Here is a 23,809-nt window from a genome sequence, read left to right as displayed (position 1 = left end):
AGATTTAGTTTAAATTGAAAAGAAAAGTTGTTTATTTGTAGAAATAGTTTAAATTTTTCTTTAAATATAGTTTTGATAATGGAGCTTATTACCCCCTTAATTTAGCAGAATGGTTGGGGCGTACAAAAAGAATAAGAAAAGAGGCAGGAAAATCTATGGAACTAGCCAGACAATGGCAAATGCCTGCAATTCTGTTATATGTAAGCATATGTCTGCTAACCAGGAATCCAAGCACTATTATAAGTATTTTCCAGCACTAATGCTTACAGCGCTTTTGCCTCAACATCACTACTACGTGTATTACTATCAACATCATAGTCGTTTTAAGCATCATCAAAAGAATCATCACCTTTATCTTTAGCACTAGCAGAAAGACCACAGAAGCCATTGTTTACTTTTTTTTCAGAAGTCATTTAATGAAGATTTTTTTCTTAAAGAACTGCAGCCCAGGTTTGTGCAAACTTCTGGGGATGGTTAGTTGGTTAGAACTATAAGGTTATGATACGGAGAAAGCCTAACAGGTGATGAATTTTTAAAGTGGCTGAGAGAAGAAGCAGTAAAAAAAATGCTACAAGAAAAAAGACCACAACAAAAAGAAAAAATCTTTCAGCCCGTGATGATAGGTACAGTGATGAAGATGACGACACTGTGTCTGAAGTGTGGATTTCAAAGAGGTCAAACATAAGAATAGGTGTGCTGTGACTTATGTGATGTTTGGTACCATGTTAAAATGCGCAGAAACTCCAGACAGAGCTGGTAGTAAAGCCATGGACTGGATCTGTCAGAAGTGTCTAAAATTGATGTAAAAATATATGCTTTGCATAGTGGAGCTTATTGCCCCCATTTTTTTAAATTTGAGTCAGCGTTAGTTGTAACTTTTTAGCTTTTTTTTTCACTATATGACTTTAAGTTTTGCTGGATATAGCGTTTGTCCATATATAGAAATATGTGTTGTCTATAACCAAAAATATTTCCAGTTAGAATTCAATATTTATTTACTTATTTCAAAGAGAGTGAAGAAAAGTACTGGAAAACATGGGGCTTAATGCCCTCTGTTACCCTGCCCCATTTAAATCAAGTTCAACTTGTTTTTTAGTTTTTCGACGAATGGTATGAAAATCTCTCTTTCAGCAGAAAAGCTATTCTTTTTCTAGATAATAATTAATTACAAAAAAATTAGCATATATTTTTTCATTCACTTTATTAATTTTTTTTCATAACAAAAATATTTGTTTAATTTTTTAGTGCATGAAAAATAATTTTTTTCATACTGCACTTTGTAAAAAAACATTTACATACTTTTGTAATAAATGTTACTTAAATAAAATGCAATAAGTCTAATGAATATTTATATTTAAAGATGAGAATCTTGTTGAAAACTTTGATACTACCTTAACTATGGAAACCTTAATACAAATTTGTGTTTGTCAAATACGCGCATTACTAAAAGTGTTTGTGCTATTCGTATGGATGCGTCTGCAAAATTATTTTTTTGCATTGACTTTTGAAGAGCATGTGTTTTTTTTCACGCAAAAAAAAAAAAAAAAAAAAAAAAAAAAAAAAATATATATATATATATATATATATATATATATATATATATATATATATATATATATATAAATATATATATATATATATAAAAGAAAGCTGTTGTAGTTCGAAAACTACGAGTAATTAATTTCACTTTGATAACACATTGTGTAGTTTTTCTTGGTAAATAAATTAAATTATAAATTACAAATCTCATAGCTCTAAATATTGCAGTTTTAAACAATTTCTCTTCTGATTTTGAAATTACGGCCCCTTGTGTTAGGCTGATACCAGGCAAAAATATTACAATCTAGTTCTACAATTTTTTTTTTTTAAATAGTTTGTACATTTGAAGCTTATTGTTATTAAATCTCTTATTAGCGTCTTCTGTTGGTGGTAATAATATATTATAAGCGTTCCCAGGAGCTGGAAAGGGAAGGAGTTTTTGAACCCCATCTAAAACAAAAACCTTAGATCAGATTTAAAAAAAACTCAATGAGATTAAAGACTCTAAGTTGTTTTGTTGACAGATCTTCAAATCGATATGCAAACAAAGCTTTTTGGTCAGAGCAGGTTTCTAAAACTGTTCATTATGACCTCAGACAGTTCTATGAGCAAGGATACAAAGTTCCAAGTTGTCACAAAACTGTATCAATCAAAATTTCTGAGGTCAGTTATTGTTTATAGCAGTAGAATTTCACATTTCAAAATTCAATTGGAGATACTTATGTTTTTAGAAGGTTTACGTATATTTTTTATTATTCTTTCAATTTTATCTTATATCAAAATTAATTATATATTTGTAATTCATATGTATAAAAATATAAAATATTCAAATATCGAATCTTAATATGTTTTTATGAGTCTTATAAAATTATTTAACAGCTATTTAAAACAAAAATAACCTATAATTTATAATTTTATATTTTTCAAAAAAATTTGTAATGACGTTAACCTTAAACTTGGCATCAGTATGGCTATTTTAAAGAATACAGAGTAAAATTATTCTAAAATTTGTTAAGAAATTTATTTTTACGTTTTGCCCATCAACTCAGTATTATGTTTGATATGAGAACATTTTACCCATCAAATAGAAGCTCTGTCTATTGTGAACATTTCAAGACATTAAAAAAAGTTTTTAACATATGTAATAAACTTGGAATAATTTACTGCGCATATAAATAAAAATACTGGACTTTTGTGTTTTTACAAAAAATTTTCCTAGGTGTTATTTTCTAAAAGTTGACCGTACTGATGTACGGTTCCAAAAAGGTTTGACATGACCCAATTTAGTGTAATATATGTTTAATATACATGTATATATAAAGATCGGTTCTTCATTTCTTACTGTATTTTATTTTCTTACTTGAATTTTATTTTGTCATCCGGCTAATTAAAATATAAACAGTTAAGTAAGTTGGTATTGTGGTTTATACTCCTCGAGGCTAATTGATATATAGAGTTCACATATCAAGGCCTGTGAAGACGAGGTTCAGCTCACTAAAAAACATCATAACCAGCTTCACAAATCAAGAGTAAGTGATTTTAAGAAGAACGAAGGATAATAGAGTGAAAGTCAGAAGTCGAGTTAGAAAGATAGCATATAGTAAGTGGACTGGTACTGCACTAGATGTTAGAATATGCAATTTAGGTTCATATCAAGTTAACTTGCTATGAACTCTTGTTAAGTATAAAGTTTGACTTAATTTAAGTAACATACCATACGTATAACATATAACATATAGCATAACAACATAACGTAAAGCATAGAACATAAATACGTAAACCGTTAAGTAAGTAATACGGCCGTTCATTTCTATGACAAACTTCGAAATATGGAATTAATAATATTAATTCCATATTTTATAAACGTATAAATTAGTAGGTTTGTAATGTACGCATTAAGAGCCATTATCTGAGAAATAAAGGCAAAGTATGGAAGTGATGTCTTCAAAATTTCTTCATTTTTAAACATGTCCCGAAATTCGGCCCATTTTAAGTTGAAGTTATTTGTGCATGGTATTGCAATTACTACTTTGAGAGGAAATTTGGCAACATTAATTTGAGAGACGCATTATTTTTATTTTTATTTTACTACTGCGGGTCAATTTCTACAGTAAAAATCAAAATATGGATAGGTTCCTTGTTACATGTTGAACAATAATAACCCAAGGAGTTTTAATCAGTTTTATTTTTTTAAAGTTATTCTTATTTAAAAAAAAAAGCGCAAGTATGCCATCATAGGCAACTACTGCTCCTATAATGGCATAGGGGAGGGTGGGGCTGGTAGCATCAAGGCTAACTTAACGATTTCATTTAACCTTAGAGTCTTCCCTTAGAAATGCCAAAATTTACGCGTAATCATCTTAATTTACCATTTCGTGCTACATAGCAGTAGTGAAGTTTTTCGCGCATTTGCATAAGAGATATTGCGTTTTATGTATTTTATGGATAATTCTATGTGGCATCCATTATTTAAAGTATGTTTAAAGGTGTTGATCAACACAAGCTGGAAAACTGGACGTAACACATTTGTATAGTTTTCTCTGTTTCAAAATAAACGCATAAAGTTAAGAAAGACGTCATCTTTATATGTATTTTTATAATCGGGTATTTATCAAAACTGATAGAAATAGATGCATACCTTATAAAAACTTTGAATGTGCAATTATTTTCATAATGGTTGTATTTAAATATATTAAAATGATATAAATGAAATCTACGTCTAAAAAATTATATTAACCACAAAATCGCAAAAATTAATGTAAAAGAATAAGAAACAGCAACACACCTTTAAAAATAAAATTTGCAAATTTTGGTTTTGAATTATCTAATTGAAGTTGAAAATGTTGCGTTTTTAGTCATTGCCGCAACGGAAAGTTCACCACATGGTAACATAAGACTCTGCCAAGCACAGGTGAAAATCAATTTACAGTAACACCAGTTAACAAATTTCATTGGAAGCCTTTTAGTATGTTATCTATGTTAAGTTTTAAAAATCCTAAACTCAAAAAGTTGCTGTGACATATACTCAGACCTTTCTAACAGAGAAGTCTTAAGAAAATTTGGAAGAAGACAAATCAGAGCTTTTTTATTGCTGGATCAAACCCAAGAGGTTTACAATGTAATCCAAAAAATTTTGATCCCGACTAAAAACTATTTTTTGTTTTGAATTTATTCCCGCCAATTCAGCTTGATGCCTCTACTTGCCAGTCACTTAGACTCTTGAATAAAATGTAGTTTTCCATCATGTATAAGAAATCATTAAACGTCTAGGCATATCACCTGAATTATTAAGTGGAAAGAAAACAGAAGCAAAGCACTCAATATTCGAAGGTCCCTGAAAAACATGCACGAAGAACAAATTTTATCCTGATGGTGGATCCAAGGTTTTGCATTTCTTTGTCGACTTCAACAGCAAATATTGGTGAAGTTATTAAAGAAACCTTATAAATTTAAAATATTATTAAAAATATATTATTACAAAATAAAATAAAATAAAACCTAATATATTAATGTTGAGAGGTGGAAAAATATTTATTTTACCACTTCTCTCTTTTAAAACTGCTGAATAAAAGTGTTTTTCATCGAAATTTTAAAAATTGAATATTTCCCCAAGACGAAATTAAAGGATGTTAAAATTTTCTAAATTTTTGATTTAAAAACTCTTAAAAAACGCCTGGGACACAACACTTCCTTCACAAAATCGACGCGGTAAAATTTATTGAAGTTTGTCAGGGGAAGTGTTTTCTGATTCGGCCTACTCGCCCGCCTGAGCGCCAACAAAATTCTTATTTATTCTGATAACAATTATTTTTCGATGAAGATATAAACTTTTTTGAATAAAATGATATAAAATTTTAGTAAAAAATAAATAACTTATTTTTTATATATGGTTAAGTTTTCGGCCGCGGAATAACTTTTTCATATTTCGAAAAATAGGCAAAAAAAACTCTCGGAAGTGGATTTTGCTATTAGTGAAATTAAAACATATTTATTTTAGAAATTTACTGTTAAAATTAGAAATTGGTAATAAGTTTAAATCACAATCATGTAAACCTGAGTTTTCATCAATTAACCATCAGAATCTACGCCAGAACCCAGCACCAGGAAAAACACCTCCTCAGTCGTATATAGCATCAGCTCCAAAGTCAACTCGTTAGCAACCAACCATCAATAGCATACTTCGGTTGTATAAAACAATTTTTAATAGTAAATCCGGTTTTTCAAAATGAAGTTCAAAAAGAAGTTGATAAACAATTATAACCAGCCCAATTACCGTAGATTTGCGACAATCGTTTCGCATCCGATACGTTGACACAAGAAAACGATAAAATGTTGACTTGCTAAGATTCGAAATGTTCTTGACACTTGACACATGTTTGAAATACACTTGAAATATTCAAGAAATTGAAAGAAACTGGCAAAAAAAAAGCAGTAAAGCGATCTTGGAAATAACGTAATCTTAACTTTAATGATAAGCAGCAAATAAATTAAGCAACGACAGTGACGCCACCAACTGTATCGACTCCAACATCAACAACAGCAATAAATTATGTAAATTATAAAACGCTGACATTTTTACAGATTTCATTTTTTTTTTAGATTAATTTCAAAATAAATAATTTTTACCAAAAGTAAAAGAAAGATTTTTCTCTTTCTCAAAAAATGTTTTAGTGTTTAGAAAAAAAACTCAAAAAACGTTTCTATTATTATTCTAATATTTAACAAACGTCTTAATGATGAATAAACCTAGGAATAATTTTATTGTTAAATAACTAAATTTTATTTACACATAGAATAAATTATAGAGTAAAGTTTAAAAGTTTATTAAAATACAAAAGTTTTTTTTGTAAAAATAGTTTATCTTCGCGAAACATATATCGGTTTAAAAGCAGACAATTGATTAGAGCCTAATAATTTTTCCTCATAGTGGTTAAGTGTGGCATTTTCTGGGTACGTATTGTAGATATTTCCCGGGTATAGATTTTTATTCATAGGAGTTAATGTTTTTTGTTTACACGTGCATGAGTGAATACTGCAGTCGCCTTGTGTTTGATATTGGATATTAAGTTCTTTTGCAACTCGTTGTTGTAAGTTTGTATGAGTTTTTAAATGTTTAAACAAATCCTCTGATGAAGAAAAACAACACCCGCATTGTTTATTTTCTGACACCCAGTTACATGTGTACTGTTTATTATTTTCATATTGAAATGTTGAAGTTTTACCCGAAGAAAGTTGCCTTGAAGTTGAGCATTTGAATTTTAAAGGTGTTGTTTTATTTGGATTAACGCACGTCAAACATATAGGATCACGGCAGACGGACGTCAAGTCGAATTTATTATTCTGTTTCTGCATGCAAATTGAACAATAACAAAATTCTGACCTTTGCTTAATTAAAGGTAAAGGATCACTGTGAGGTCGAATACCATAAGGGTGGTTGTTGTGTGGTTGATTATTGATATGATGAAAGTTTTTTACAAAATCGTTATTAAGCAAGTGTAATGAACTAGCTGGTCTATTATGCTGATTTTCAAAAACATGTTTCTCATGTGCAGCTGTTGATGAAAACGATGAAAAGTTTGTAGAAAAATAGGGTCTATAAAATAATTTTTTTTTACTTTCCTCAGAAATAGTATCACATGACTTAAAATGTTTATTAATTAGGTTGCGTTCAAATTGCGAGCTATCAATGCTGTATGGTTTAAATGGTGCGCTTATCTTTTTTTTCATTTTTGGTTGAAAAGAAGACTCGTTAGTGTGGTTAAATGAAGCTAAGTTGCCAGAAAGCACTGATTTACGATGGATTTCGTGATACTCTTCTTTCAATTCTTTCTCGCTTTTGCCAATACTGCTACAGGTAGCTGCCAATAACACAAGCGGTGAAATCGGCGGAGCGCTAATCTAAAGCAAATAAATATGGACAATTTAATTTTATCTTCACAATATTGTGGTTTAATTTAAAAACTTTAAAAAAGATATTAGATTATTTTACAAAAATTTAAATACTAAAGTAAATAATAAATAATATAATAGTAACATATAAAATATATATGATATAACATATAATTATATATTAACTTAGTACTCAAATCGTTTATTTGATTACAATACGATATTACGATAAACATGCGATAAACTAATTAAAATCAAGACGTTTAACACACAAATATAAATGTTGTTCATTAACATGCAATTATAAAAAGACTTCGAAATAAAAAAAACAAGAACAAGATATAGATTAAAATGCTTGTATTTTAAACAACAGCTGTAACAGTAAAATCCAAGTCTTAACAAACAAACGAAAAAATAAAAATGTTAACAAGTAAAATTAAAAACGAATTTTTAAAACCCAATGCTATTATTAAAACACAAATTTTGCAATCAATTTTTTCTGATATTATAACTTTATTCTATTAATATTCGGCTGTATGTGCGTGTAAAATAACAAATAAAGTTAGGAATAGCCGGTTCTGTAACCATAGACTTTCCATTTAAGATGTCAACGCCTTATCCAAGTAAGCTAAACGCGAATATAAATATAGTAAATTTTATTTTATCTTAAAAATATTTTAATTTAATTTAAAAACCTTAAAAAAAGATAGTAGATTATTTTACAAATACTAAAGTAAATAATAAAAAATATAAATAATATAGTGCGAAACAAAAAACATACTTATTCTAAAAATTATTTTTCTATATATATATATAAAAAATAAACTTAATTAAAATTTACTAAATTAATTGACTTATTGCAAGACTAATTATTGAATATTGTATTGTCATCAAGCAAGAGTATGTACGTAAAAGTTGAAGAAAATCTATCATTAGGAAGTACTCAAAAATTGATTGAAAGATTTGATGCTCACAGACAAACAGACAGAGACAGGGAGTTAATAAATGCATTATGAAAAAAGAAGTAAAAAAACAATAAAGTAAAAAAAAGTTTAAAAGTGAAAATATACATTTACTTAATAATAATTTTTTTCACAACATTGCTTAATAAGTTGTTTGAAATTGGCTAGACTTTAACTGAACATGGTTGTTCACTTGATTTTTACTGAAAACGATTATCCAAAGCGAGTTTGCTATATATGCTATTAGCACCTTTGTACTTAAACCGTTGGGAGGTAGCAGCAAGCTTTTGCAACAACTTAGGTAAGTTTTTTAATGTAAATAATTTTTCTAATATGGTGAGTTCAGACTCTAAATATATTTAAACTTTTCATTCGAAAAAATCTTATATTTCTTACGTGAACCTTAGGACCATTATCTAAATCCATATAACTTGCAACATATAAAATCAATCTTTTGTGCACTATACAAAGGGCTTTTTTATTAACTTTATTAATAAAAAATCGCCATTTTTATTTGACAATATTGATAATAACGGACGTGATTTAAAAGTTATACAACATGTTTTTTTATGTTTTTGTTATAGGTGCCCCAGGAAGCCCTAACCGTCTCGTCACAAAGCACTCCGGAAGAGCGTTTAACTAGAAAGTTCACACCTTCTTCTTTTTTTGGTGAAAAATGCCCAAAGCTAACTTCAAACTCTGGATCTTTGGCTTCTAAAGTAAGTGCAGCAATCACTGCACCACGGCTGCTTGAAAATGAAAAGCATGCGTTTTTAGTTGTTAAAAAAAAATTTTTATATGCCTGAAACAAAACATATAATATTTAAACATTTATTACCAGCTTTACTACATAACAGTTTTATGTGTCGCAGGGCCATCCCGAACAGGGAATATCCCCCCTCTCCCGCCCCAAAGCTGTCATATAAGCATTTGAGTCGGCACATTGAGCAAGTTTTAAACTATAGTTGGCGAATTGCAAATATTGAGGACCCCTTTTTTTTTTTTAATTTGGTGTCTCTAGTTGGCAAAAAATACATGCTAAAAATAAATTTCAGGACGTCCCTGTGTGTTTGCGTCATTAATACTTTAAAACTTTTCGCAACTTAAAACATTTATTTATTGTAATCTTAACATGATCAAGACAAACATCTTTACATTTCCTTTAGAAAATGATTCATGCAATTTCGTAAACTATCAAATAGTAATTGGAATTTTCCTGGGTTTGCTATCGTAGAGTAATAACCATGTAATGATTCTTAATAAACCATATGATGGTTATTACAATATTTAATTGTTTTTGCAAATAAAAACAAGGCTTTTTTACAATGTATTCATAAAGTATAGTATCTTTAATGAGTAAAAAAAAATTGTTAAATATATATATTTTTAAATTAATCTGAGAATAGATAGTTAGAGGGTATTAAATAATTTTTTCTTTAAATTGGCCTGAGAATTGATCGTTAGAGGGTATTAAATAATTTTTTCTTTAAATTAGCCTGAGAATAGATCGTCAGGGGGTACTAAAGAAGAATAAAAACCTTAAAAATAATTTAGATAACCATGTTAAAAGCTACCATTTGGTTTCATGGAAAATTTTATCGTTCTTTTGTTATGTTAAACTTTGTTGAAATGCTTTAAATTAATCTTCTTTTATATTGCTGTAGGAAATTTGTAATTAATTTTATGGCTTCTATTATATTTTCACAATTAAAATTTTTTACAAAGTTTTAATAGATATCTTTTACTAAAATTTTTCAAATCTTTATAAAAACATATACGTACATGTGTAAAAACATTTATAAAAACATATACGTACATGTATAAAAATATATACGTACATGTATAAAAACATATACATACATGTATAAAAACATATACATACGTGTATAAAAGTTATTTTTTTCATATAATTTGCTTCCAAACAGTCTTATAAATTATTTTTTAAAGTTTGCTTTGAAACCTTTTGCATCATTACATTATATTACATTTTTTACAAATTGTTTAATAAAATTTATTTTTAATTACATCACATATGTGTAATGTAATTAGGTAGATATACTTAGTATAGTGTTGGTATTTGGGTATATATGCGTTTGTACATATGTATGTATGAGTATCTATGTATGTATATATGAATGAGTATATATGTATGTATTAGTATGCATCTCTATTTAAGGGTAAAGTAATAGACTTTTGACAGATAATTCTATTTTTTGAAACTTTTGTGAACTTTGTTTTGAAAGACAATTTTTCTTATTTTTGCCATTTTTACAGATTCTTGATACAAAGTTTATAAATGTTTAAGACAGCTAAATTTATTGAGGGTTAAAAATCCTGATTTCAAATCAAGATTTATGATAAATCAAGATACAAAATTAAGATATAAAAAACACATAAACATACATTTGAGTGATAATCCATTTGCAGGTATGAAGGATGATAAAGCTTGTCTTTAGCAAAGTTCATTCTATCTAGCTGTTGTTGCTGAGAGATGGTTGAGATAGCCATAATATTTTTTTTTTGTGATAAGATAGTTTTGCTTTTACAAATTGACATCAAATATACCGCATCAGACGTCGAAACGTTTAACATACGCCAATTTTACAGCATGTCAATTACTAAAAGCCTTATCTTTACCGACAGCCAATCATTTTCATATCTTCTTAAAAGACGCTTATATGATTGGTTTATTAAAAACATTATCTTGTTATTAACAGTGATTAGTAAATGCTTGTGATACTATACACCCTAAAGAGTAGTAGAAAGGCGGGATATAATTAAATTTTACGTCGCCATTGCTCCTGCTGTAGACATGACGTAAAACAGTTTTCAAAACTGTACGACTATGAAAGCATACTTGAAGGGTTGTCATAACCTCAAGTAGGACGCTTAAGTCTGAGATCGTGTTACCTCATAAACTGAATGTAATAGCCAACAAAGGAAATAAGTAAATAACGATTAAGATTTATACGTCTAAATTTAAAGAATTAGAAAGATTAGATTTTAGATTGAGATGAATAGTTGTGTTTGCTTTTGTACATTGCAGTTAGATACAATTAAAAAAAAAAAAAACGACATATTTAACTAGCTAACACTCAAACTAAGCTACCGTTTGTTGTAAATAGCTGGTAAATGTTTATTTTATTTTAAGGGTGATTTTTTTTGTTTGTTTTTTTAAATTTTAAATCCCAAGTTGACTTTTATAATATGTAAAAGTGAACTATTTTTTTATACTTTCTTCTTCATTTTCTTTGTCATAGAACTTTATTTAAAGTCGCCATTAAAAACATGAGAACAAATGTCACTGTCAATTAATTGCTACAGTAAAAATGCATTTAAAGAAGGACTTCTTATATATTAATGGACTTCTATAATTGAACAACAACAACAGCAAATTTAAAAAAGGGTTTCAAAAAAAGAAATAACTAGCAAAAGCAAAAACAATTTGTCTTCAGAAACAACAACAACTAAAAAAATTAGAGAGATTCAAAATGTGTCAAAAGATAGCAGGAGATAATTGTTTTTTGATCTTATACGTGATAAGACAAAAAACAACTAAATAAATACTACCGAATAGATCGTAATTATTGAGAAATAAATAATATTAAAGAGAATCCTTTAAATATTATGATGCTAAATAACTTCTCCAAGTTTATTTTCAAATTATAGTATCTCAATGTAAATGTAGACACTTGTTAAGCCGAGTTCTTGAAGGCGTCTTCGGTGTCTTAGAAGAGGTTAATGTTTTGACTTTTCTGTCAGTTTGAAGTCGATGCTCAAATTTAAAGTTATTTAGATATCACTCGATCTTTCAATCTAAACGTCTGCGCTTACAAAAATTATTTAGATATCGTTCAATTTTTTTTTTTTTTTTAACCATCGCATTAGCGAGTATTAAAATAAACAAATCAACGCTAATATTACATATAATAGTCATAGTTTGTATTATCTATATAATAACCATAAGAGAAATTTTTTAGGTAGTGTATTTTTTTTACTATTTATCGCATTGACTTCGAAAAGCTTCATTCCATCAATTACGTCATTACGTCAACAATAAAACACGAATACTCAAGAATCTTGAGTCGATCCGTAAAATCTTTTAATAATAGTATGCACTTGGATTTTTAATTGAAAAAAAAGTTGAAAATGCTTTGATTAAGTAAAAATTGGATTTTAACTTGAGTTTCAAAACTTAGCAATTCACGCGCATTTTTTAAATATACGCACATTTTAACACCGCAAAACATTTTACGAAAAACCTTTTTGAGTTGACTTTAATTAGGCTAATATTGAGTTATTACTTGTAGGTAAATGTATGCAAGTAATAGCTCTATGTGTAAATAGCACATGTGTCAATTTAAAATAAATTACAAAATGTATTCAAATTCTTCATTACAGTTAATAATAGTTTGATAATACTACTTTTGGTAGTAAAGGTAAAAAGATGCTTTGTAGAGTCTAGTTGTATTTAAAGCTTTTTAGCATACTCCTGCTTTGATAATAAACAAAAATTTGCTTGCCTGATTTTAAAAATTAAGTTTAAAAGACAGTGCGGTATGTTAGACAATATCATATGTTCCAAAAATCTAAATTTTTTGCCATTTGCTAACCGTCGCCTATTACTATAATATAAAAGAATCAAAATATTTAAATGTACTAAAGCTATTCAAACTCAATAAAAATATTTGTCATTGTTGTTGCTAATAAATAAAAACTGTGTCTTTAAAATGTTGGAAAGTTCTGTTTTTGCTAATTGTTAAAGATCTTAGAGAAAAAGCGACTCTTAAAGCAAACACCATACCACCCGTTGGAGTTCAGTTGTTATCAAAAAAATGCCGCTCATTGAATTTTCTCTCAAGTATCTACCGCACACTGAAATTAAAAAAATCTGTTTACAATGTTTCATAATTATTAAAATTATAAAACAAGTTCGGGAAACCTTTTGTGGGATTATAATTTTTTTATATCTAACTTAAGATTTTATGTTGTAGCTCTTCAACACTTCTTTATCTTAATGATTTTTAAACATTATTATTAAAGTTATATATATATATATAGAGAGAGAGAGAAAATAGTGAATATTTAAGTTTTTTAGCAAATAATTTGTACAATGAATTAGTTTTTAAGGTCAATTTTTGGGTGACAACAAGTTGACTTTTACTAATTTTAAGTGGTATTTGATTGACAAAGACGCTAGTAGTTAAGTATTGAAAAACACGTTTTTTTCTCAAAACTTGTCAATCATACGTGATTGGATTAAATAAAATGCCATCCTATTTTTTACTTGTACACGAACAAAAAACTTTTTTTTTAATTTTTTTTTTGAGCTAAACATTTTGTCACAATTTTTTTACACTTTTTCCTTTTGTTTTGTTGTTGTTGTTTTTTTGTTCAAAAAAAAGTTAAAAGTATTCACAGCTTTTTATTTGCGTGAAAACACAAAACCTACGACGTTAAAATAAAAAAGTTTTTTAACCAGACTTTACACTTGAATAAAAACTTAATACGTTTTGCACTTAAAAACATCAACCATGCATCACAAACATCGACCATGTAAACTGATTTAGTTTTTTGGCTTTTAAGTAGAATCAAAAAACTAATATAATGAAAGAATTGAGAGCTGTTCACATTACAATTGTAACACTTCATTACCAGTCCTTATGTAACACTTTTACATCTCTCTTTAATATTCGTTTAAAAAACTAAAATTAAAATGGTTAAATAACTAAAATAATAATTAAAAAAAATTTAGTATCAAAAAAAACCAGACCAGATAAATTTAAGCCGAAACTATTTTCCCATTTGTAATTACTTTAAGTTCAGATTCTTTGTTTCTGTAATTATACATTAATTGTAATTTCAAATATGTAGTTTCTGTTATTTCACATTCTGCAATTTTTGTAATTTTAAACTCTTGTGATTTTATCTTCGCAACTTTTTCATAGAATCCCTTTAGTAACTCATTAAAAAAACATTTTAATTTTTAAAATAAAATAAAAGTTCAATAAAACAAAGCTCAAATTTTTTTTTAGTGCAAAAAATTGAAAACAAAAAAATATTAAAACAAATAAGAAAAAAAAGAATAAGAAAAATTTAAAAATCTAAAAACAAATACTGTAAACTTTAATTTATATGTCAGGAATTAAGAAGATGCATTTTAGTTTGCCGTTTAAACGATGAAATACTTTTTAGGTCTTTAATAATGATTCCATATTGATGGACCACAGTTTGTAATTAGAAAACTTGACTGCTGTGATTTAATTTTTCCTAGATGGTAGTTGTACCTGGTATTTAACGCAGGTTATATTTTTCAGAAAATGATATCAAGAAAATATCTGAAAAAACGCTTGGTCGTAGATTGTTCTTATACTTATACATAAAAATTAATACTTGTAATATGTTAATTTTCTCAATATCTACAACCATCATGCTTTTCATCACTGGGGCCAGGCTTACTAACCTATTTAAATAATTAATTGCTTTGCATGCATGGTTGTGCAGGCTCTGTGTTCAACGAGTGGAACTTTTTTTAGAAATCTTTTTTGAAATTCGTGTTTATTTTACGATACTTTAAGAAAATTGGAAGGAAGTTTCTAAAATTTGATAAAGTTGGGTACAAAAAACGCAGAGTGAGTCATTTTAATCAAATCACGAAGCTAAAATTATATGATTTTTTTATGTCATATTTATGAATTTTTCGTTTTTTTCTTTATTATAAATGATTTAATTTAATAAATTAGGTTATAATTTATTATGATAAAACAAATTTACTGACAAAAATTATTGTTTATCGACTCACAGTTTGGCAAAAACTTGTGATTTTCAAAGCGTTTTTTATCTTGCAATTAAAACTTATGTAAAAAAAGAAAAAAAATACAAGATAAAATAAAAATAATAGAATCAGAATAACTTGATATAACATCAAAAATCAGTTACATCAAAATCATTATTAGTCAAAATTGAGGTTTTGAATAGAAATCGAGCGATTTGTGAATTATGATTATGTTGAGTATGTAAAAACTATATTAGTTTGCTTTCATAAACTGAAGCATTAGACGCAGTGGCATCAACAAAGTTCTCTGCCCTTTGCAAAGCCAAATTGAACCAAGTCCAATTTCAGCCATATGAATAAGTTATTGAATTTTGTTTGAAACGAAAAGTTTATGAGTTTTGTTGAAAAAATTCAAAACTTACCAAAAATTCTTGAAAAGTTTTTAAAATTTTTTTTACCGTTAAAGCGGCTTTTTTGACGGTTTAACGCGTAGGTTTTTAAGTTTGTAAAATTTCTTAAACTGAAGACGCTCAACTAGTTAACTTCTTAAGCTTAAAGGGCTAAGAAAAATTATGAACACTTCAGTAATACTGTAGGTCTTTTTATAATTCTTTTTGAAACCAGTGGTTAGACAAGCGTAAAGTGCGCATGCGTCTATAATGTTAAAAGGAAACTTCTAATTTATTGAGAAATCGCAGTTCATCTTCACATTGCATGCTGGGCATAATCAATTCAATTATTTCTAAAAATCTTCTATGAGATTTGCAGAGAAAATCAATACACTACAAGTGTGCTCTCTTCTGTTAGTCTCCAACAAGCAAACAAAGAACGTCTAAAAGACGTATTTTTTCACCAAGTAATCATGTGACGTCTGAATGACTTCATATGTTTGATGGGTGATGCTTTTCAAAAATTAACTCCTCGTCAAAAACTCTATAAAATATTTTGAGGTTTGCATTGAATTATGGCGTCATAAACTTTTTTGTGTATATCTAATGTCGTTATAAGTTAGTCAGTCAAACATTTTTTAATTCATTCGTTTGGTTTTAAATATCCGTGAATAAATTTTCTTACGCAAGAACGAAATTTTATTTAGGTCTTAAAAATATAATCATCGTTATTTTAACCCACTTAATCGTGCTTAAATTTTTCACGTCTCTTTGTCATTTATATTGACATGTATAAAGTCACGATGACAGGCTCCATTTTCGGAAGTTGTTATGTCATTTTATTTAATCTGTTTTAATACGTGTAACGATTTTATATTCGGTATATAAATAACTCGCCTAAAAAATAATCTTTCATTTACTTCAATGAGCAGTTAAATATTTTAGCCGATAATTATATAAAATTAGAAACTAGTTAATTATGTTTTATTAACTTAAAGCTAATTTATTTATTCATTCTGCTCAGGACCTTCAAAAAATAAAAATAAAAAACGTACTAAGCTATAAAATCCAAATCAGTTTCTTTGACAGATAACTTACAAAATCATAATCTTGTAATCAATTGTACTCATTGCTTGATTGATTATGATTGGGTGCTTATGTTTTGTTTAAATTAGAGCATAAGTTTTTTTTTAAATAATATAACGAAAGTTTTCCAAAACAATCTTAATGTTTGAAGGTTGTCGTCAAGTTGAAAGTTGCAAAAGAAACAACCCTGTGGTTTGCGGCTATAAAGTTAAAAAGTTTTTATTGAGATCATTTATCTGGTTGTAATACTAATATGCATAACTTGTCTAATCTACGGATTATATATGTAATATGGTTTTTTTTTTAAATAAATTATATGTAAAAATTTAAATTAAAGTTTGTTGAGAATTTAATAATTAAGTTTATAAATTGCAATTTATAAGATTAGTTAATAAATTATGGATATCAATTTGTTATCCATTTTGTTGTTCATTTTTAACTGTGGAATGTTTAAAAACATTTTTTTCCCTTTAGAAATATTTTTATTGTAAATATCTGGAATGTAGGAAATATACTAAAAAATTAAATTTGTCAAAGAATTTGAATGTTATTGGGGTTATAAAAGAGCCAACATCCAAAAAAGTTGAACTCGATTAACTTAAAGATGTCATCATATGTTTATTCTAACGGGTGACAACTAAAAATCCGGAATGAGAAGAAATGTTGATTTTGATGAAATAATTTATTCATAACAATTTTATATGGTAATATATAATTGATGACAACTTAAAATATACAATAAAATTAATGGTTTTCCACAAAGGGTCCTTTATCCGCTACTCTGCGCAACTTTGTTTTAATGTTCGCGCAAGCTGTTTGTACACCAGTTGTGTCCATTTCTTTCAAGGATTTTTTAACTCTACGCTTGAGTCGTGAAATATTTCGAGCTTTCCAACCACCCTTGTACACTAAAGAACTTAGTTCTCCAAAAAAAATTTCAATTGGTTTACATTGAGGAAGATTGGTGGGGTTAACATTCTTCGGTACAAAAGGAATATTTTCGCTTTGGAGAAACTTAGTAACTTTTTTCACATAGTGTGACGATGCTTTATCGGGCTAAAATATGTAATTATCATCTGAATGATATTTATTAATAAATGGGATTAAAGTTTTATTTAAGCATTGGTTTTTGTAAACTTCTTGGTTGACAGCTAGACCACTTTCCTTGAAAAATGGTTTTGAAATTCCTCTGTGGGAGGCAACAATATATAACATTACTTTCTTCTCAAATTTGCTTCGCATTTTGAATTTAACATCAGGTGGTGTAACAGAAGAGTCGTCTGTGTAATAAATTTTGTTACCACGCACTTGGGGCTTACTTAAAGTAAAATAACTTTCATCATCCAAAATGAAATTTTTGTTACCAAAATGTCTCACAAGATAACGAAAATCTTTTTTTACTTTAGTAATTTGACTTTTGGTGTAGGATGGCGATTTCTGCTTTTTCCTTGGTTTAACTTGAAGCTTTTTGAGTGCCCTACTGATATACTGCTGGGAACACTCAAATATTCTAGCAGCATCGCACTGGCTAATGCCATCTTTGTTGTTAAATCGAGTTTTTAACTTCTTCAAATTTTTCTTGGTCGTTATTGTGGGCTTTCTTCCGGATCCTTGCTTTCTTTCAACAGTAATACGTTTTAAAATATCGTAAATTGTACTTTTTGATACGCCTTCTTTCAAAAAATGTTCTACAGTAAATATTTTGCCAACACTTTTATGGCGTTCAAAAAAATGTACAACACGTTTTCGAAGAAGCTTCTCTTTAGACGACATTTTATGACAACTAATTTGACAATTGTCAAACAAAACTATGTAAAATTATTACTTGAATCATACACTACTTGATAATGCAATGAGGTAGCAAAGTTTAACAACTGAATATGACTTAAGCACAATTTCTTTTTGTCCGGATTTTTAGTTGTCACCCGTTAATAAAATAAATGGTTTACATGTTTAGAAAGTGGCGCCTTTGAATTATCTCCATCAGATTTTTTTTTTTTTTTTTGTTTAAAGAGTTTTAAATTTTGGTTATATTCATCTTTAGGATCATAATACCAAACTTTTACTCAAAATAAATAAAAAACTTCTTGTAGAATCTGCTTTATAGATGTCAATAAAAATACCTATAAAAATAAAAATTCTCATTGAGCAATTGGTTTTTTCCATTAAACAAATGCTATAGTGCTTCCAAAAGGTACATTTTTGGTGTAAAAAGTTGTATTTGTCTAAAAATTATTGTATATAAAATCAAATAGAATTCGTCGTCTACTTTGTTACTCCAAAATACAACCTAAAGTTAAGTTCTTACTCTCTTCAATATACCGATATTTTGTATTTTGTACCTATTTTGTACACGCTAAAAAAAAGGTAGAAATTACTACCTTATAGTAGAATACGTGATATATTAATTAATAAGCTTATAAATTATACCTTTTGTAAGGTATAATTTATAAGCTATGAAAAATCATGTCAGACGATTTTTTACCTTGAAAGAAGAAAACTATACCTTACTAAGGATATATCACATATCCTACCCTAAGGTACAAATTACTACCTTTTTTCTTGCGTGGGTGGAAACGTTTTTAGCAAATTTTTAATTTAGAGTTAACTAACTGAAATAAGTTTTGAAAAGTTTAGGTGTTTGAAATAACAAAAAAAGTTACTTTAGCTTCTTTAGAAATGTGGTATTAACGTTCAGAAGATGTTGTGCACAGCAATTATCAACTTGGTTTGGCGAGTAGTACGACCGACTGTGGATGCATGAACTTTATCATAAAATCATCATTCTTTTTATCAACTTTAGAAACCATACCAGGTCAGCAAATTACTTCTTATTTTCAAAATAGGTATTACAACATCATAACATCATTTATTTAATTAATTTTATATTTTTGTTCATTGAGGAATGTTAAAACAAAATCATCATCATCTGATATTCTTCTCATCTTTATAGTTGAAAAAGAAGAAGTTACAAATTGATGGAAATGTCTACCATTAAGTTTGATTCGTACTATATTCATTTCTTCAGTAGATACTTACAACATAATCCCACTGATTGACTTTTGACAGTATTAAAATATTAGTTGAGCAGACAGTATTTAAACTGTAATTGGATTTTAAAAACTAGCAGTGGAAACAAGTCTTTTTGCAGTGCTGTCTATCCCACCGCATGGAGATTTGCCACAGCTTGTTACAAAGAAATTGCAGATGCAAAAAACAAAGTAACGTTTAGTTTAGTGACATAAATTGTAAAAATGTTTGCAGTTTTTTTACTACCCTACACTGTCATCAGAAAAATAATGAACTTTTACATTGTATATTTGTGGCACAAAGATTAAATTTTATATGATTAATGGATTTATATATAACTTCATTATTAAATGCAGCATCATAATTCAAATCATATAAAATTACTCAAAAAGAAGAGGCTTCCGATTTCACTTTCTTGTAATAAATGACAAATGGATAAAGAGAACACTGAATCTTTTTCCAATAGTAACTCTGTATCTTGTCTTGTACTAAAAAGTGTAATTGAAAATCTGCAAAATCTGCCAGGACAACCGCCTCATCAATAGCAATTGTTTCTTTGAGATGCTTTAGATAGCTTGATTTTGCAATAAATGAATGAGAAGCATATTTATTAATCTTTTCACACAAGAGCACTATGAGTTCATTCAATGGAAGGTTTATGGTTAATAGTTCAGTTCTATATGTTACTTTCCACTGTTTCAAATTCACTGACTGTTCATTTTTATCATTTTGTGTCAGATACTGTTGTAAAAAAATTTGGGCAACTTGTATGCTAGGACACTGGGCTATCCCTAAGGTTGGTGGCTAGGGTGCATCGCTTGGTACTGTAACTTCCCCCTCCCTAACCCTCTTGCTCACCTCTGAGCAAATGAATTTATGTTTTCCCCTAGTGTAGGGGAATGGTTTTTTAATCAAAAAATTACTTGACCTCATATTTTTTAATTTGCTAAAAGATTGATAACAATTTAAAAAATATAATTTGTAAAATATTTTATTAAAAAAATATTTCTCATTTGAAGCGGTTCGAAGTTTTACAGATTTAAGTTTTAAATAAAAAATGAATAAAATACAATTTTCTTTTATTTCTTAGTTATATTATTTCAAGAACATCTTTCTTTGATTTAAAGTTGGGAAGTTCTTCCCTATGTATCATTCTTGTTCTAACAAATCCATCTCTTCTTTCTTGGCCATAAACAATGACAGATGCTTCCGTCACGTTTTGACGCAGCGTTCTGTTGCTTGAGTGTGAATGCTGAATTAAAGAATTTTCAATGGATTTTCACAGAACTTGGAGATTTTCGCTTTAGAAAGGTTTATTTTATAAATTATTATTTAGAAAGTTAATTTTTGAAGATTATTAGCGTCAATGTTAATCTTTGGAGATATTCTTTTTCGAATAGCAATGTCTCCAAACTCATTATTTCCTCTAATTTCTAAAATCTTATCAACGCCAAACTTTCTTTTAATTTCGTTAGTGCTAGTCAACAGTGAAACCAGAATACCTTCAATATGGCTCTACCAATCCCAGTTTGTATATATGGTGTGATAATATTCACCACATTGACTGGTAGTGTCTTAAGAATTTTAAGTTCAAGCAAAATATGTTTTGGTTCGTCCTCCAGCAGATGTTTAGTAGAAATTTCAAAATAAAGTTTAAAATACATTTTGACACAAAACTCAATTAACACCTTCAAGATCTCCAGCTCATTGTATTTAAGGTTATGATTTCTTGTCTACAAAAACATCAAAGCCATACCTGTTGTAAGCCAGCGAGAATGAGACAGTGATCCACATTTGAGATTTACGAGATCCGGAGAAAGTTTTCCTGATTTGATAGCACTTACATATCTATAACTGATATAAGCATCAGTAGATAAGCTTTTTATGTCTTTCTCATCAAATTTTGGAAGTTCTTCTCCATCTGACAGGGGTGTAAAATTACAATTTATTGTCATATTATTTATTTACTTAAGATTTTTGCAAACTAATCTTGTAAATCCATCCTTGTTATTTGTCGGAACATCGTGTGATATAATTAAATGTCTTAGCATGAATTCATTTGTATATTTCATTCAAATTGTCTTATAGCATTTATGTCCTAACATTTTCTCAAGATGGACCTGAATTCCCCCGGACCATCCTGAGTTGGAATTAGTTGAATCTCCACCTATTACTATGCATGATTCAGTAACATTGTTTTTTAAATCACCTCATAGAGTGTATCTGCTATCTTTTTTGCAGGTTTTTCCGGATGAATGGCAATTTCTGGCGTGATGTGAGCAAGATAACGTCCAGTTGGCTCCCAAGTTACACTTATATGCTTCTCTTTTATGAGTCTAGGGTAAAGTTTTCTATATTTATCTGGAATTAACGTTTTGGTCCAGTCTTTTCTTCCATCATAGCAATTCCAATTATATTTTCGTTACTATATTTATTAGCTTCAATTATTGTATTTTCTTTCATTACATTATTCTTAGCCCTTCACATTTTGTTTGGGTCAACAAAAAAGTATGACAAATCAGGAGAAAGATAACCTGCGGCTATAAATCTTTTATTATACCAGCGACTATAGTTGCCGCACCAACATTAGAAATATTATATCTTATTGCAGCTGATGCCGCATGTGTTATGGTCATTTTGTTTTGCTTTAGACTTGGTTTTTCTAAGTATCTTGTAACCAGTGATTCCAATCTTCTAAGTTTTTCTTCAAGCAACTTGTCGACCAAAGTTTTTGTTTCGTTATTTAGTTGAGGAGTATTTATATTGTATGTATCATTGTTGTTGTTTTCTTCCAACAGATAGAAAACTAGTTCAGGATTCTAAATAGTTTAAAAATGCAGTTTCTATAATGTATATTATTACTTACCAATATTGATAAGTAATAAGATATATAATAGAATATATAAATTTTAAATTCAAAAAAGTTTAATGTATATATTAAACATTAAAAAGTTAGTTTTAAAGTCTATTTTAGATTGCGGTAAGAAATGTTTTAAAACAACTAAAGAATTCTATTCATTCATTGTAATTTAGCTAACCTGAAATTTATCAAATTCATTTTTTCTTTCATTTTTTTTTTTTTTCCGTTTTTCTTTCAGTTTCTTTCTGACTGTTTTTTCTTTTTTTTTCTACTCTGTAAGCGAATCGATTTTTTATAATCACGTAAACAAATTTGCATAGTAGAAATCTCTTTCTTTTTATTCCTCTGATTACGAAGCCAAAAAAGATCAATTATACGAACTTTTTGTAATAGATAACATGACAATAAACATGTGCACTTATCTTTCTGAAATTGTAACTGGTGGTTTAAACTGACTATTTGCTTTGAACCATTGAGCTGTTACCAGTTTAGCAAGTTCTCTGCTTAGTTCTTTTGTAACAAATTTATGTTTTCTACATTCAAACACTATTTCTTTTCTTTCCTAAAAGGTAGATATAGGTTTATATCTACCTTTTATATAAATTCACTTTATATAATTTATATAAAGTGAATTTATATTTTTAATATAACCACTTTTAAAAATATTTTTCAAGTTCTAAAAAAAAATTAATTTGAATTACTGATCTTTTTGTGGGTACCTCCGACAAAACAAACTCTTTACAATTTCCAAAAAAATTAGACAATTTAGTTGCTAAGTTATGTCAAGTTTTCCCATTTGATGTATAATTACTCATTGTTAATTCTTTTATTAAAAATTAAAAAAAAGTGCACATTATTAAAAAGTATTTATGATTAGAATCTTTTTTATAAAAAAAGTTTCTAGTATATTAACGAATAAATTTTGAAATTTCGGGTAAATAAACTGAATAAAATTCTGCTGCTTTCGTTTCTTCGTTTTGAATATATCTTTACTTAGCAAAAGCAACAGGTATTTAGACAATTTAACAATATTAATTTAAATAATAACCAAGATAAAACATCTACTACAAGGTCAAAAAACTAACCACATAATTTTATCACATAATTCATTTTACCCTTTGGTGGCGTCCGGGACAAATGTTTTTGTGGCGTCCCCTCCCTCCAGTAATAGTTACGTATATAAGTTTTTTGTGCTGCCACCAATACTTTAATACTAACACCACCTACCATTCTACCAAAAAGATAAATATACAAACATTAGATTTAAGAATAGTAATAG

General features: G+C 28.1%; 1 protein-coding gene and 1 long non-coding RNA gene across 2 annotated transcripts; one reads left to right on the top strand and one right to left on the bottom strand.

Annotated features, from left to right (window-relative positions):
* Window positions 1-6,232: 6,232 nt before the first annotated feature.
* Window positions 6,233-11,046, bottom strand: LOC100196981 (uncharacterized). The gene is made up of 2 exons (XM_065805083.1): window positions 10,794-11,046; window positions 6,233-7,437 (listed from the first exon to the last, which is right to left on the bottom strand). Exons 1-2 carry the CDS (start codon window positions 10,980-10,982, stop codon window positions 6,397-6,399), a joined length of 1,230 nt encoding a protein of 409 aa, XP_065661155.1. The 5' UTR covers window positions 10,983-11,046; the 3' UTR covers window positions 6,233-6,396.
* A 5,697-nt stretch (window positions 11,047-16,743) lies between these two features.
* On the top strand, window positions 16,744-19,989 carry LOC136084659 (uncharacterized). Its single transcript, XR_010640735.1, has 2 exons — window positions 16,744-19,455; window positions 19,594-19,989. It is a non-coding gene; the product is annotated as an uncharacterized LOC136084659 (long non-coding RNA).
* The last annotated feature ends 3,820 nt before the right edge of the window (window positions 19,990-23,809 follow it).

The sequence above is a fragment of the Hydra vulgaris genome, chromosome 09 (genome assembly GCF_038396675.1).
Source record: "Hydra vulgaris chromosome 09, alternate assembly HydraT2T_AEP".
Lineage (NCBI taxonomy): Eukaryota > Metazoa > Cnidaria > Hydrozoa > Anthoathecata > Hydridae > Hydra > Hydra vulgaris.
Note: the sequence above shows the minus strand (reverse complement) of the source record. Positions and strands in the feature narration are given on the sequence as shown.